Source organism: Cnephaeus nilssonii, assembly GCF_951640355.1.
Source record: "Cnephaeus nilssonii genome assembly, chromosome: 8".
NCBI lineage: Eukaryota > Metazoa > Chordata > Mammalia > Chiroptera > Vespertilionidae > Cnephaeus > Cnephaeus nilssonii.
The window spans coordinates 85,987,187-86,001,616 of record NC_137079.1 but is presented as its reverse complement, the minus strand read 5'-3'; the positions used below and the strand labels follow the sequence as shown (position 1 = coordinate 86,001,616).

The 14,430-nt window shown below is 42.2% G+C and overlaps 1 protein-coding gene across 1 annotated transcript in view; it reads right to left on the bottom strand.

Moving 5' to 3' along the window:
- The window catches only part of COG3 (component of oligomeric golgi complex 3), an 80,784-nt gene that overhangs the window by 43,746 nt on the left and 22,608 nt on the right, over positions 1–14,430 (bottom strand). Inside the window, exons 6-11 of the mRNA XM_079779609.1 lie at positions 11,258–11,350; positions 10,506–10,631; positions 8,674–8,754; positions 6,717–6,760; positions 936–1,062; positions 247–338 (exon numbers count right to left, since the gene is read on the bottom strand). Of these exons, the coding sequence (XP_079635735.1) occupies positions 247–338; positions 936–1,062; positions 6,717–6,760; positions 8,674–8,754; positions 10,506–10,631; positions 11,258–11,350 (563 nt within the window). The remainder of the gene's footprint in view (positions 1–246; positions 339–935; positions 1,063–6,716; positions 6,761–8,673; positions 8,755–10,505; positions 10,632–11,257; positions 11,351–14,430) is intronic.

Below are 14,430 nucleotides of genomic sequence, written 5' to 3'. Positions count from 1 at the left end.
TTAGTTCTCTATATAGAATTCTTACTATCATACCATACTATCTCCATAATTTCGCACATTGGCCTTTAAATTACACATTCATCTTAAAATAAATAAACACTGTCCCCTCGACAGTATTCTGTTCACACACCCACAAAAGTTAAAACTTAAAAGTAATTTAAGAATACTCCCATGTAATAATAAGCCATTATGATCATTAGCAAATTAAATCTTAAAAACAAGAGTTACACTCTGTGTACTACCTACTCTAATTTTGATGTTGGTTTTGTGAAAAATTCATTGTAAAGTTGGTGCTCATCCTGGCACACATGGACCATAAAGGCACAGCCACTGCGAATCTGCAGGAAACAAATACACACCACCTACAGTTAAAGATACACAACAATTCTAGTGTTCATGAAACAAAGCAAGTGTTTTATTGATAAAGAGATTATGCACATATATTCATAAAACAACATACTTAAGCACAGAAAATTATTAGTTTTCAATAGCTGACTGCATAATGTGAATATGGGTGATTTTTATTTTCTTCTTTATGCATTTTCTAAACTTTTGACAATGAAAATAAATTACTTTTCTAGTTGAATAGGGGGTACTTAAAAAGAATCTTTATGTACTTTTTTAATAGTATAAACTAAAATCACACTAAACAAGAAAGCACTTGTGCAGCAAAAGCTAAGATAAATCCACAAACTTGAAACTTCATCTTTCAAGGAACAATACTTGTTTGTGAAATTTCATACATCAAAAAGTAGATCAAAATGAGAATATTTTGCCAAGCTGAATGCTAATTACTAAACTAGATTTGTTCTAACTGAAAGAAAAACTCTCTAAGTTTGTATTTATGGAAAGCAAAACTTATTTAGCCAAATATAGCTTCTAGGGTATCAAAATATTTCAGAGGAAGGGTTAAAACAAAATAAGCAGAAACTTACCAAGGCACAATGATCTCTGTTATTCTGGCTGGTTAACTCTGTTACAGTACAAGTAATACTAGGCCCCAAAAGGAGCTCCCGCTGATCAAGGTAACACTGATGGATGTCATTTAGCACTTGTTGGTATCTGATGAAAAACAAATGAGATGGGTATAAACTTTTGATTTCAGATATATAAATTAAATCTGATCTTAAGTCCCAGATTAGGTTGCCAAACCTCTAATGCTATAAGGTCACCTCTCATTTGCCCACATTAAATACTAGAAATATTTATGTGTATATATATAAAAAGACACACATAGCCCTAACTGGTTTGGCTCAGTGGATAGAGCATCGGCCTGTGGACTGAAGGGTCCCGGGTTCGATTCCGGTCAAGGGCATGTACCTTGGTTGCAGGCACATCCCCAGTGGGGGGTGTGCAGGAGGCAGCTGATTGATGTTTCTTTCTCATTGATGTTTCTAACATTCTATCCCTCTCCCTTCCTCTCTGTAAAAAAATCAATAAAAATTTTTTTAAAAATTAAAAATAAATAAACAAATAAAAAGATACACATAATAAACTATGGTGTCATGACCTTTATATATTTGTTTTTTAAACCAAATATGAGTGTGTATTCATTTTGTAAATTAAATTATCTAATCTTGGAGTTTAAACCTTTGTTTTTTAATGAAAGATTTATCTTCCAAGAGTAGACATCTTACATCTACCCAAATGAAAAGAAAATCCTGCTATGGGAAAGAAGAGATGCCTTGCTAAAATGTACAGCATAGCAATTATAGTTAACTAGAAGCCCGGTGCACGAAATTCATGCATGGAGGAGGGTTGTCCCTCAGCCCAGCCTGCACCCTCTCCAATCTGGGACATCCCTCTCACAATCCAGGACTGCTGGCTCCCAACTGCTTGCCTGCCTGCCTTCCTGATTGCCCCTAACCGCTTCTGCCTGCCAGCCTGATCACCCCCTAACCACTCTGCTGCCAGCCTGTTTGCCCCCAACTTGCCTCCTCTGCCGGCCTGGTCACCCCTAACTGCCCTCTCCTGCAGGGTTGATCACCTCCAACTGCCCTCCCTTGCAGGCCTGGTCCTTCTCAACTGCCCTCCCTTGCAGGCTGGGTGCCTCCCAACGGCCCTCTCCTGATGGCCATCTTGTGGTGGCCATCTTGTGTCCACATGGGGGCAGGATCTTTGACCACATGGGGGCAGCTATATTGTGTGTTGCAGTGATGGTCAATCTGCATATTACTCTTTTATTAGATAGGATAGAGGCCTGGTACACAGGTAGCGGCCAGCTGGTTTGCCCTGAAGGGTGTCCCAGATCAGGTGGGGGTTCCCTTGGGGCGTGGGGCGGCCTGAGCGAGGGGCCTGTGGTGGTTTGCAGGCCGGCCATGCCCCTGGCAACCCAAGCGGAGGCCCTGGTATCTGGAATTTATTTTCCTTCTACAATTGAAACTTTGTAGCCTGGAGCGGAGCCAAGCCTGGGGCTCCCTCCGAGGCCGGCAGCCATTTGTGTTGGGGTTATAATTGAAACTTTGTTGCCTTAAGCGGGTGGGCCCGGCCAGGGTGTGTGGAAAGCTTTGCTTCCCCTGTTGCCAGCGGCAACCCTGGCCTGCTCTCTCAAGCTCCAATCTGCCGCCATTTGTTTGAATTTATTTACCTTCTATAATTGAAACTTTGTAGCTTGAGTGGAGGCTTAGGCCTGGCAAGGGCAGGCGGAAAGCTTGGCTTCCTCTGTTACCTAGGAAACCTTGCTCTCTGTGGCTGTAGCCATCTTGGTTTGGGTTAATTTGCATACTCGCTCTGATTGGCTTGTGGGCGTGGCTTGTGGGCGTGGCTTGTGGGCGTGGCTTGTGGGTGTGTCGGGGTATGGTCAATTTGCATATTTGTCTATTATTAGGTAGGACTAGAGGCCCGGTGCATGAAAATTCACGCACTGGAGCAGAGGGTCCCTCAGCCCGGCCTGCCCCCTCTCACAGTCCGGGAGCCCTCAGGGGCGGGAGGCGACCCAGCGATCAGGGGAAGGCGACACCCCCATCACACCTCTGCTGCTGCCACTGCCGGCAGCGCAAGCCTCAGCCAGTCCTGGATTCCTGAGCCTTGGGCAGCCCTGGGCAGCTGGGCAGCCACCATCCAAGGCTTGCCTCCGCCTCAGGCATAGGCTGGGCAGTCGCCATCCGAGGCTTGCCTGCACCTCGGGCCAGCCCTGGGTGGCTGGGGGGCTGAGAGGACTGAGGGACTCCAGAGTCAGGCACGCAGAGTGGCCGGGTCTGCCTGGGAGCGGGCCCGGCCTTGCTGCATGCCTGCTGCCCCGGTGGGGCTGAGGGGACTGGGCACCACCATCTTGTGGCTGTGGGCTCCGCCATCTTTTAGGGCATGGCAGTCAATTAGCATATTCCCTCCTTATTGGCTGTGGGCGCCACCATCTTTGAGGGCATGGCAGTCAATTAGCATATTCCCTCCTTATTGGCTGTGGGCGCCACCATCTTAGAGGGCATGGCATTCAATTAGCATATTCCCTCCTTATTGGCTGTGGGCGCCACCATCTTTGAGGGCGTGACAGTCAATTAGCATATTCCCTCCTTATTGGCTGTGGGCACCACCATTTTTGAGGGCATGGCAGTCAATTAGCATATTCCCTCCTTATTGGCTATGGGCGCCACCATCTTTGAGGGCATGGCAGTCAATTAGCATATTCCCTCCTTATTGGCTGTGGGCGTGGCCATCTTTGAGGGCGGGGCAGTCAGTTAGTATATTCCCTCCTTATTGGCTGTGGGCACCGCTATCTTTGAGGGTGTGGCATTCAATTAGCATATTCCCTCCTTATTGGCTGTGGGCACCACCATTTTTGAAGGCATGGCAGTCAATTAGCATAGTCCCTCCTTATTGGCTGTGGGCGCGGCCATCTTTGAGGGCGTGGCATTCAATTAGCATATTCCCTCCTTACTGGCTGTGGGTGCGGCCATCTTTGAGGGTAGGGCAGTCAATTAGTATATTCCCTCCTTATTGGCTGTGGGCACCGCTATCTTTGAGGGCGTGGCATTCAATTAGCATATTCCCTCCTTATTGGCTGTGGGCATTGCCATCTTTGTGATGATGTGAGGGTCAATTAGCATATTCCTCTTTATTAGATAGAATGATATTACACTGCATATTTAAAAGTTGCTGAGAGTAAATCTTAAAAGTTTTCATCACAAGAAAAAAATTAAGAAACCAAGATGGCGGCATAAGGTAAACACCTAATTGTTGCCTACCACAACAATTTAAAAACTACAACTGGAAAACAGAGCGGACACCGTCCAGAACCACCAGAAAGCTGGCTGAGTGGAAAATCTACAACTGGAAAAAAAGAGAGGGGGATGCTGAGCCTCAGGAGCTGTGGAGGTGCAGAGATCCGTGAGCGCGGAAAGGGCGGGCGGCTGAATACACGGCTGGCTTGCTCGCGGCGCGCGAGAGGGAGGACAGCAGACGTGTGGCGAGCTTTCTCGTTTGGGAGGAAAACAAAACCTCCCGACTGCAGTGATATCCAGCCCCGGTCGGGGAGAAACTGGTCTGTCTGGCAGCGGGCGAGGCTCAAGAGCAGCCTTCTCTCAGAGGCGCGCAGCCATTGTTTCGGGACACAGAGAAATCAGCCCTTTTAGGGCGGGGCTGATGGGAAACCAAAGTTTGTCTGCGCCACCCTGAGACTCCGCCCCATCCAAGCTGAGCACAGCCCTCCCAGTGGCTAGATTTCTCGTTCAGGAGAAAAACAAAACCTCCCGACTGCACTGATATCCAGCTCCGGTCAGGGAGAGGCTGGTCTGTCTGGCAGTGGGCAAAACTCGAGAACAGCCTTCGCTCAGAGGTGTGCAGACATTGTTTCGGGACACGGAGAAACTGGCCCTCTTAGGGCGTGGATGACGGAAAACCAAAGCTTGTCTGCACCGCTCTGAGACTCCGCCCCATCCAAGCTGAGCACAGAAGCTCCCCCAGCAGAGACACTGCTGATCCTCACAGCCAACTGGCTTGGAAAGCAACTCCCCCCAGTGATACCAACAACAAGCACAGCTTAACTACAACAAGACTGCACATACAGCCCACAAAGGGGTGCAACAAGAGGGTCCACCACAGATAACTGGGGAGGCTGAACTACTGGGCCCTGCTAGGACACCTAACACACAAAGCAACTCCATCAACTCAGGGAAGCAGCCAAAATGCGGAGACAAAGAGGCAGGCCACAATCGAAAGAAATGGAGGAAACCAAAACACTGGACATAGAATTCAAAACCACAGTTATAAGGTTTTTCAAGAATTTCCTAGAAAAGGCTGATAAGTTAAATGAGAACCTCGAGGATATGAAAAGGGATCAACTAGAAATTAAGCATACACTGACTGAAATAAAAAATATCCAGAGACCTAAAAGCAGACTAGAGGATCGCAAGAATCAAGTCAAAGATTTGGAATACCAAGAAGCAAAAAACACTCTTCTGGAAAAGCAAAAAGAATCCAAAAAGTTGAAGATAGTGTAAGAAGCCTCTGGGACAACTTCAAGCATACCAACATCAGAATTATGGGGGTCCCAGAAGAAGAGAGAGAGCAAGATACTGAAAACCTATTTGAAGAAATAGTGACAGAAAACTTCCCCCACCTGGTGAAAGAAATAGACCTACAAGTCCAGGAAGCACACAGAACCCCAAACAAAAGGAACCCAAAGAGGACCACACCAAGACACATCATAATTAAAATTCCAAGAGCAAAAGACAAAGAGAGAATATTAACCCTTTGCACTCGCTTTTTTCTCGATTCCTTTATTCTAATGCTAACCGTGTCGAGTCACACTTGACATCCGAGTGCAAAAGGTTAAAAGCAGCAAGAGAAAAACAGTTAGTTACCTACAAGGGAGCACCCATATGATTATCAGCTGATTTCTCAACAGAAACTATGCAGGCCAGACGGGAATGGCAAGAAATATTCAAAGTGATGAATAGCAAGAACCTACAACCAAGATTACTCTACCCAGCAAAGCTATCATTCAGAATTGAAGGGCAGATAAAGAGCTTCACAGATAAGAAAAAGCTAAAGGAGTTCATCACCGCCAAACCAGAATTATATGAAATACTGAAAGGTATTCTTTAAGAAGAGGAAGAAGAAGAAAAAGATAAAAACTATGAACAACTAATACGTAACTATCAACAAGTGAATCTAAAAACCAAGGGAATAAAAAATCTGATGAACAGTATTAACTGGTGAATATAATAGAATCAGGGGCATAGAAAGGGAGTGGACTGACAATTCTCGGGGGAAAAGGGGAGTGGGGGTGCGGGAAAAGACTGAACAAAAAGCATACACCTATGGAGGAGGACAGCAGGGGGGGGAGGGGGTAAGGGTAGAGGGTGGGGTAGGAACCTGGTGGAGGGGAGCTATGGGGGGAAAAAGAGGTACAATTGTAATAATCTGAACAATAAAGATTTATTAATTTAAAAAAATTAATTTTATAACTATGCATGGTAATGGATGTTATCTAGACTTACAGTAATGACATATTGAATCATTATGTTGTATACCTGAAACTAGTAAGTTGTGTATCATTATTCCTCAATAAAAATAAGTAAATAAATAAACAAACAGAGAGAGTGTACCTTGAACATTCACTATATCAGGTCTCCAACCGCTCCCCACAATAAGGGATGTGCTACAAGAAGCTTGTGTAGTATGCAAGGTAATTGCTCAGAAAATTACATAATAGACTGGGGGAAATAGTACTTCAAGAGGAAGGTAATTTGGAAACTGAAGAACATCTAGGTACTCACTCAGGTATTTTTTCAGATCGCTGTTCTATTTGTTCAATAAGAGTCTGCAGAATAAAGAAAAACACATTAAAAATCTATCTGTTTTAGCTCTGGACTATTAACTACTTTCTGATTATAACATATGCTATTAGAAAATCTGTAAATTCAAAAAAGTTGAAACATAAATATCACCTGTAATACCACAAAATAATTAGTTAATATTTTAGAATAATCTTTCTGGTTTTTTGTATACACATACTATAGTTAACTATATTTTTCTTTTTTTAAATCTTCACTGAGGATATTTTTCCATTGATTTTTAGAGAGAGTAGAAGGGAGGGAGCAGGGAAAGGGGGCGGGGGAGAGAAACATCAGTTGGTTGCCTCTCGCACAGGATCAAACCTACAACCCAGGTACATGACTTTGACAGGGAATCAAACCCGGGACCCTGGTTGACACTCCAACCACTGACCCACAATAGCCAGGACTATATTTTTCTTTTTTTAAACAAAACTGGAATTATACTAAATATCCAGCTTTATAATCTGCTTTTAAAAAATTAACTGTATTTCAAAACATTTTCCTATTTTTAAATAATTTTCATTATCAGATGAAAATGTACATAGAAAACCTTAGCATAATGCCTGGGTATCTAGGAAACACTCAGTGAATCATCATTATAAATATTAGTTAAAACGTCTGTTTAGCCCTAGCCGGTTTGGCTCAGTGGATAGAGCATCGGCCTGCGGACTAAAGGGTCCCAGGTTCGATTCTGGCCAAGGGCACATGCCTGGGTTGCGGGCTCAATCCCCAGTGTGGGGTTGTGCAGGAGGCGGCCCATCAATGATTCTCTCTCATCATTGATGTTTCTATCTCTCTCTCCTTCTCCCTTCCTCTCTGAAATCAATAAATATATGAAAAAAATTTTTTTAATAAATAAACAAACATTTGTTTAGTCCTAGCCAGTTTTGCTCAGTGGATAGAGTGTCAGCCTGCGGACTGAAGGGTCCCGGGTTCAATTTCGGTCAAGGGCATTTATCCGGGTTACGGGCTCAATCCCCAGGTTACGGGTTTGATCCCCAAGTTATGGGGTGTGCAGGAGGCAGCCGATCAATGATTCTCTCTCATCACTGTTATTTCTCTCTCTCCCTCCTCCCTCTCCCTTCCTCTCTGAAATCAGTAAAAATATATTTTTAATGAAAAACAAAAACATTTGTTTAATGACTACATAATATTCCCTAGGGTAGATGTACCATAAAGCAGCCATTCTTCTACTGTTAGACATCTTGGCCAGTGGTTAAGAGCTCCGGGTCTAGAGAAAAACTGAAGGGTCTGAGTGCCACCTTCCCAGTAGCTGTTTTGAGCCCAGGAGAGCTAGTTCACTTCTCTGGAATTCCACTTTCTACCACATAAAGCTGATATAGTAATAGTCACCTACTATCCAGTGGGGAACCCCCAACACTGGGTCATAAGAGATATTTTTATAGGCCCAAAATATTTTTGAGAAATTGCTTTACATCCCTATTAGCAGTATTGCCTATCTCATTAAATCCTCAAAACCACTATTATACCTTAACCGCCCAGTTTCTAACAGACAAAAAAAAAAAAAAAAAAATGCCACCTAACCTTAAATTGAATGTATTCTCCACTGAAGCTAAACACGAGCTCATATTTATTAACCATTTGTATTTTCTGTAAGTAATCAATCCCCTCCAATCCACTATAAATCTGAGTAGTTTAAGCTCAAATATCTCCTTCATCTAGAAACATTCCCTAAGCATCTTAGGAGGTGTTTCCTGCTCCGTGGTCTGAAAGCACTCTAAGATAGTGCAATGTAATGTGGAAGGACAATGCCTACCTTTCTTTCATTTATGTTCATTTTCCTGGTATAAGCAAAGGGCCTAACATACAGTAGTACTTCAAAAGGGCTGGCTAAATAAATTTCATACCACTATTCTATTTATAACAACAGACTTACTCTGACTTTGGGAGCAGCAGTTCGAAATTTCACATAAAATAGTGTGAAAGCATTGTCTGCATTAGGTACAGATGAAGGATCCTAAAGAAACATGGGGGAGGACAGGGAAGGAAGATAATTAGCAAACAAGTATTCAGAAAATGTGATGCACATCATTTCAAATAGCTACATCTTGGCCTATACACCAACCGAAAGATTAGAAAAATCTCAGAGAGAGATTAATATTATTATTACTACAAATGAGAAATAATTATGAGGAACCATCATCTCTCTTTTATAACTAAAACTTACCCCATGTTACATGAATTTTGGGCAGTAAAGAGACCTGAATTCAACTTCATACTCAGTCATTTACTGAGGGTAGGACATTAGCCAAATTACTTAACCTCTCTGAGATTCAGAGCATCCATTAAATGGTGATAACCTATACTCATAAAGTCGCTATGCAGCTCAATAGTAAAGCACTATACATAGCAGGTAGTAGTACTTATTAGGTATTAGTTTCCAAAACTTATTAAAAAATTTTACAAAATAGAACAATATAAACTGATGAACAAAAATAGATCCAAAGACATAGAAGCATGAACAGACTGTCAAACCTCAGAGGGAAGGCAGGGGAGGGTGGGCATGGGTGGGAAGAGATCAACCCATGAACTTGTATGCATATACGCATAATCCAGGAACACAGACAATAGGGTGGTGAAGGCCTGGGGTGGGGGCAGGGGTGGGCTGGCAGAGGTCAATGGGGGAAAAGGGAGACATATGTAATACTTTCAACAATAAAGATTTAAAATTTTTTAATTTTAATTTTAAAAAATAAAATTACAAAATAGAAAAATTATAAGTCTGGCTGTTACGTTAGCTAAGATCAATCTGAAGAGTAAAAATGAAACCCAAAAATCAGTGGCTTTGAACTCAAAGGTCAGAGATATTCAATGTTCTTTAGAAAATAAAATAAAATGCATAATCTTTCAGGTTTTCTTTTCTTAGCAAACAAATGACCATCCTAGCTAGCTCCACTCTTATTTTCTAACTAAACACTCTAATTTCCCACCTAACATCTACTACAATCTGCAAATGATTAATTTGTTTTTCCTTCTTTATTGATTATATCTCCTGAAATAAGTTCCATGAGTGCAGGGACCTTGTTAGCTCCTTTTTCACTACTGTATAATTCCTGGAACAATGCAAACCTTTTGGAGGTACTCAAAAAAAATACATTTGCTAAACATAGAAAATTTAATTATCTACCACATATAAAGAAAAAAATTTCAAATTATCCATCATATGTAATCCCACCACTCAGACAGAACCAATTTTGTATTTTGGTATATTTCCTTCCAATATTTTCATGAAAAGATAAGAAAATGTTTTAAGTGACAAAGAGTTTGAACCTTTATTATTTATCATTAGTACTGAATAGTTCCCACACTGTTATATATTCTTTGAAAATAAGACTGCTGGACAGATACAATACAACCACTTTTCCTATTATAAATAAAACTGCAATGCTGCCCTAGCCGGTTGGCTCAGTAGGTAGAAGTAGAGTGTAGGCCTGTGGACTGAAGGGTCCCAAGTTCAATTCCGGTCAAGAACACATGCCCAGGTTGCTGGGTCAATTCACAGTAATGGGCGTGCAGGAGGCAGCAGATCAATCATCAGTGATGTTTCTATCTCTCTTTCCCTCTCCCTTCCTCTTTGAAATCAGTAAAAATATATATTAAAAAAAAAAAACTTCAATGCATATTCTTATTTAACAAACAGTAAACAATGTTTTGGATTTACTAAGTACTACTCTCAGACTGAATCAAAAACCTCACCAGTTAACTCACCCTTTTTAATAACTGATTTGTGAGGTTCTGTAGAGTGTTCACAGTGTATGTCTTCATGAGGTGCAAAGCTTTAGAAAGACATTGCTTAAACTTCAGTAAATATACAGGATAATCTTTAAAATTCGGCTGTAAAGAAAAAGAAAAGATTTACAAAAAGGAAACAAATATTGACAAAGCAAACTTTCAATGAAAACCAAAACGTCCTTTATTTTAGTAAAGCTATATATGAAACTCTAAAAAAGGACTTATGCAGATTAAAAGTTTCATGAAGACAAATATTGTGACTCTCTTGGTCACAGCCAAGTCCCCTGTGCCTGGCACAAAATAGGGGCTCAATAAATATTTGTAGTTTTTAGCAAAATATATCTTCCGTACTCCATAGACTTCAAAGCTAATATGTCAGACTCAACTAGAAAAAGAGTATGAGTTGGAGGAAATAAATACGCTATAAATAAATCCTTGGGGAGTAATATCTAGCACAACAGTAATTCAACAGCCTGAAAACTGCTCCTTCTTTCAGATGGGATAAAACTGTGTCAGTCAGAACCTCATTCTACTCCAGGGGCTGCCTCAGCAACTGAATATACTTCTTACATCCCTCTCAATAATGACTAAGAATTTACCAGTTTTTTCTTCAAGAACATTAGAGATATTTTTTCCCTTCAGAAGAAATAATCACTTTATAGCCTAAGAAACAAATTAATAGAGTTTCTAAGGTTTCTTAAAAAACATACAGAAATAGCATAACTTACATGACATGAGATATATGTTATACAGTCATCTAACTTGGCCAGCATAGGTATAAATCCTTCACTATTCACAGACAATGTAGGAGAATTCAATTTCTTTAAGGAAAAAGAAAAGACCTTAATTCATAAAAATATTGTAGGCAAAAATTAATAATTATGTATTAGAATTATCATATCTCCCTTTAGGATATAACACAGGTATACTAATGTCTTTACTTTTTTTTTTTTTTTAAGTATATTTTTATTCATTTCAGAGAGGAAGGGGGGGGGAGAGAGAGAGAGAGAGAGAGAAACATCAATGATGACAGAGAAACATTGATCGGCTCCCTCCTGTATGCCCCACACCAGGGATCGAGCCTGCAACCCGCGCATGTGCCCTGACCAGGAATCAAACAATGACCTTCTGATTCATAGATCAACGCTCAAACACAGAGCCATACCGGCCAAGCATAATGTCTTTACATTTTGAATGACCAAAATATCCTCAAATGTAGCCCATGTGTAACAATAAAGAACATCTAAAAAAGAATACTGCCCTGACCAGTGTTGCTCAGTGGTTAGAGAGTCAGCCTTCGCACCAAAGGGTCATGAGTTCGATTCCCGGTCAAGGGCACATACTTTGGTTGCAGGTTCAATACCCGGCCCTGGTTGTGCTCATGGGTGTGGCAGGCAACAAATCAATGTGTCTTTCTCGCACTGATGTTTCCCTCCCTTTCTCTTTAGCTCTCACCTCAGGTGAAGATTAACAAAACAACAAAAAGAATATTGATTTAATTCAGTTTATTCTTAGTGAGTTTTAATGGGGCTCTTGATGAATTGGCAAATATTTTCTATTACTCCATTGTACAATGTCATATTAAAATAACACATCAAGCCCTAACCGGTTTGGCTCAGCGGATAGAGAGTCGGCCTGTGGACTAAAAGGTCCCAGGTTCGATTCCGGTCTTGGGCATGTACCTTGGTTGCGGGCACATCCCCAGTAGGAGGTGTGCAGGAGGCAGCTGATCGATGTTTCTCTCTCATTGATGTTTCTAACTCTCTATCCCTCTCCCTTCCTCTCTGTAAAAAATCAATAAAATATATTTTAAAAAAAGAAAACCCAGTTCCTATTTTAAAAAAATAATAATAACACATCAAGTACCTAAACTTCCCATTTACTAGTACTTTACAAAAAGTAAAAAACATACATACATTTCCTAATTTCAAACACTGGCTATTTTCCCAAGGTTAAAGGATTAAGTAGCACTCAGTCATACTACGTTTAGCAGTCATACTATGAAAGTAAAATATAATACATATAAGTAAAATATAAGTAAGCATATAAGTAATAATATTAACAATATAAGTATAGGTAATATATATGTGTGAAATTTAACACTTAATATATGATTATATATTAAAACATAAAACAATATAATATACAACATGTAATAATATAAATATATAATCTATATATATATATATATATATATAGACAGGGAATATGCTAATTAGCCAGGAGTCACGACCGCTCAGGAGGAGCTGCGCGCACAGATGGGTGGGAAGGGACTGCATGCCGCCCCTGGCCCCAGCGGCTGCAGGGAGACTGGGACTTGGCGGTGGGCCAGAGTGGAGACACAACACATGGAGAGGCTGGGGCTGGGGGCGGGCCGAGCAGAGACACAACACACAGGAGCGCCTGCCCCCACCCCAGCGGACACAACACGGCGGCCGATGCTACACAGGTCAGGCATGGGCCCCAGCCCCCCGCGGGGTGCCTCCTCGCACGGCGGGAGGCAGGGCACCTCCTCGCGCAATTTCAATCGCGAGCTGGGCCTCTAGTCTATATATATAAAAGCCTAAACGACCGTTACTACCGGTCAACTGAACGACCAGTTGACCAGTCGCTATGATGTGCACTGACCACCATGGGGCAGACGCTCAATGCAGGAGCTGCCCCCTGGTGGTCAGTGCACTCCCACAGCCAACCTCCTGCGGCCAGCCAACCTTCCACAGTCCCTCCCCCAAGCCAGCTGGCCCCGATCAGCCCCGATCGCCGGCCAGGCTAAGGGACCCTACCCGTGCATGAATTCACGCACCAGGCCTCTAGTCTATACAATAAAAGCCTAAGCGACCATTACGGCAGAACAACCAGAATGACCGGTCGCTATGATGTGCATTAATCACCAGGAGGCAGACGCTTAAACGCAGGAGTTGCCCTTGGTGGCGCTCCCACAGGAGGGTGCCACTCAGTCAGAAGCCGGGCTCATGGCTGGCGAGCACAGCGGCGGTGGTGGGAGCCTCTTCTGCCTACATGGCAGCACTAAGGAGCAGGGAGCGGTAAGGAGTAGCAAGCAGGCAGGTGGTAAGGAGCAAGGTGTCCCAGACTGAGAGAGGGATGTCTGCCTGCGAGAGGGCACAGGCCTGGCTGAGGGACCCCCTCCTCCCCCAGTGCACAAATTTCGTGCACTGGGCTTCTAGTATAAATATAATATATATAAAATGTAAGTAAAACCAGCCAATTATTTCTTATCTCGATATACAAATAGCTTGGCAATGAACTACTTCCCATTCTATTCCAATACTAATTGACTACTAGTTTTACTTCTATCTTGTAGTAAATTATAATTATGATTAATTTAATATTTAAATAACATACTGTGCATATAGTTATGACTATTTTATGAACCAAAAATATCATTTACACAGCAGTCTTTATTGAGACTATTACTTTGGGATAAAAGAATACATTAAGCCCTAACTGGTTTGGCTCAGTGGAGAGAGCATCGGCCTGTGGACTCAAGGGTCCCAGGTTCAATTCCGGTCAAGGGCACATACCTTGGTTGCTGGCACATCCCCAGTGGGGAGTGTGCAAGAGGCAGCTGATAGATGTTTCTCTCTCACTGATGTTTCTAAATCTCTATCCCTCTCCCTTCCTCTCTGTAAAATACCAATAAAATATATTTTAAAAAAAGAATATGTTATGAGGACTATACTTTTCCTCACACTACATATGAGATTAGTTTAAAACATGTTTGCATTATTATTACTACTGCCCTGGTGCACGGATTTGTGCATATTGAAAGGAAATTAATTAGAAGGTAGCCGGCAGGGCGGGACTGGGCGAGACGGGCCGAACACACCCTGCAGCCAACCTCCTGTGGTCTCTTCTCAGCCGGCTGCACCTGGGGTGGCAC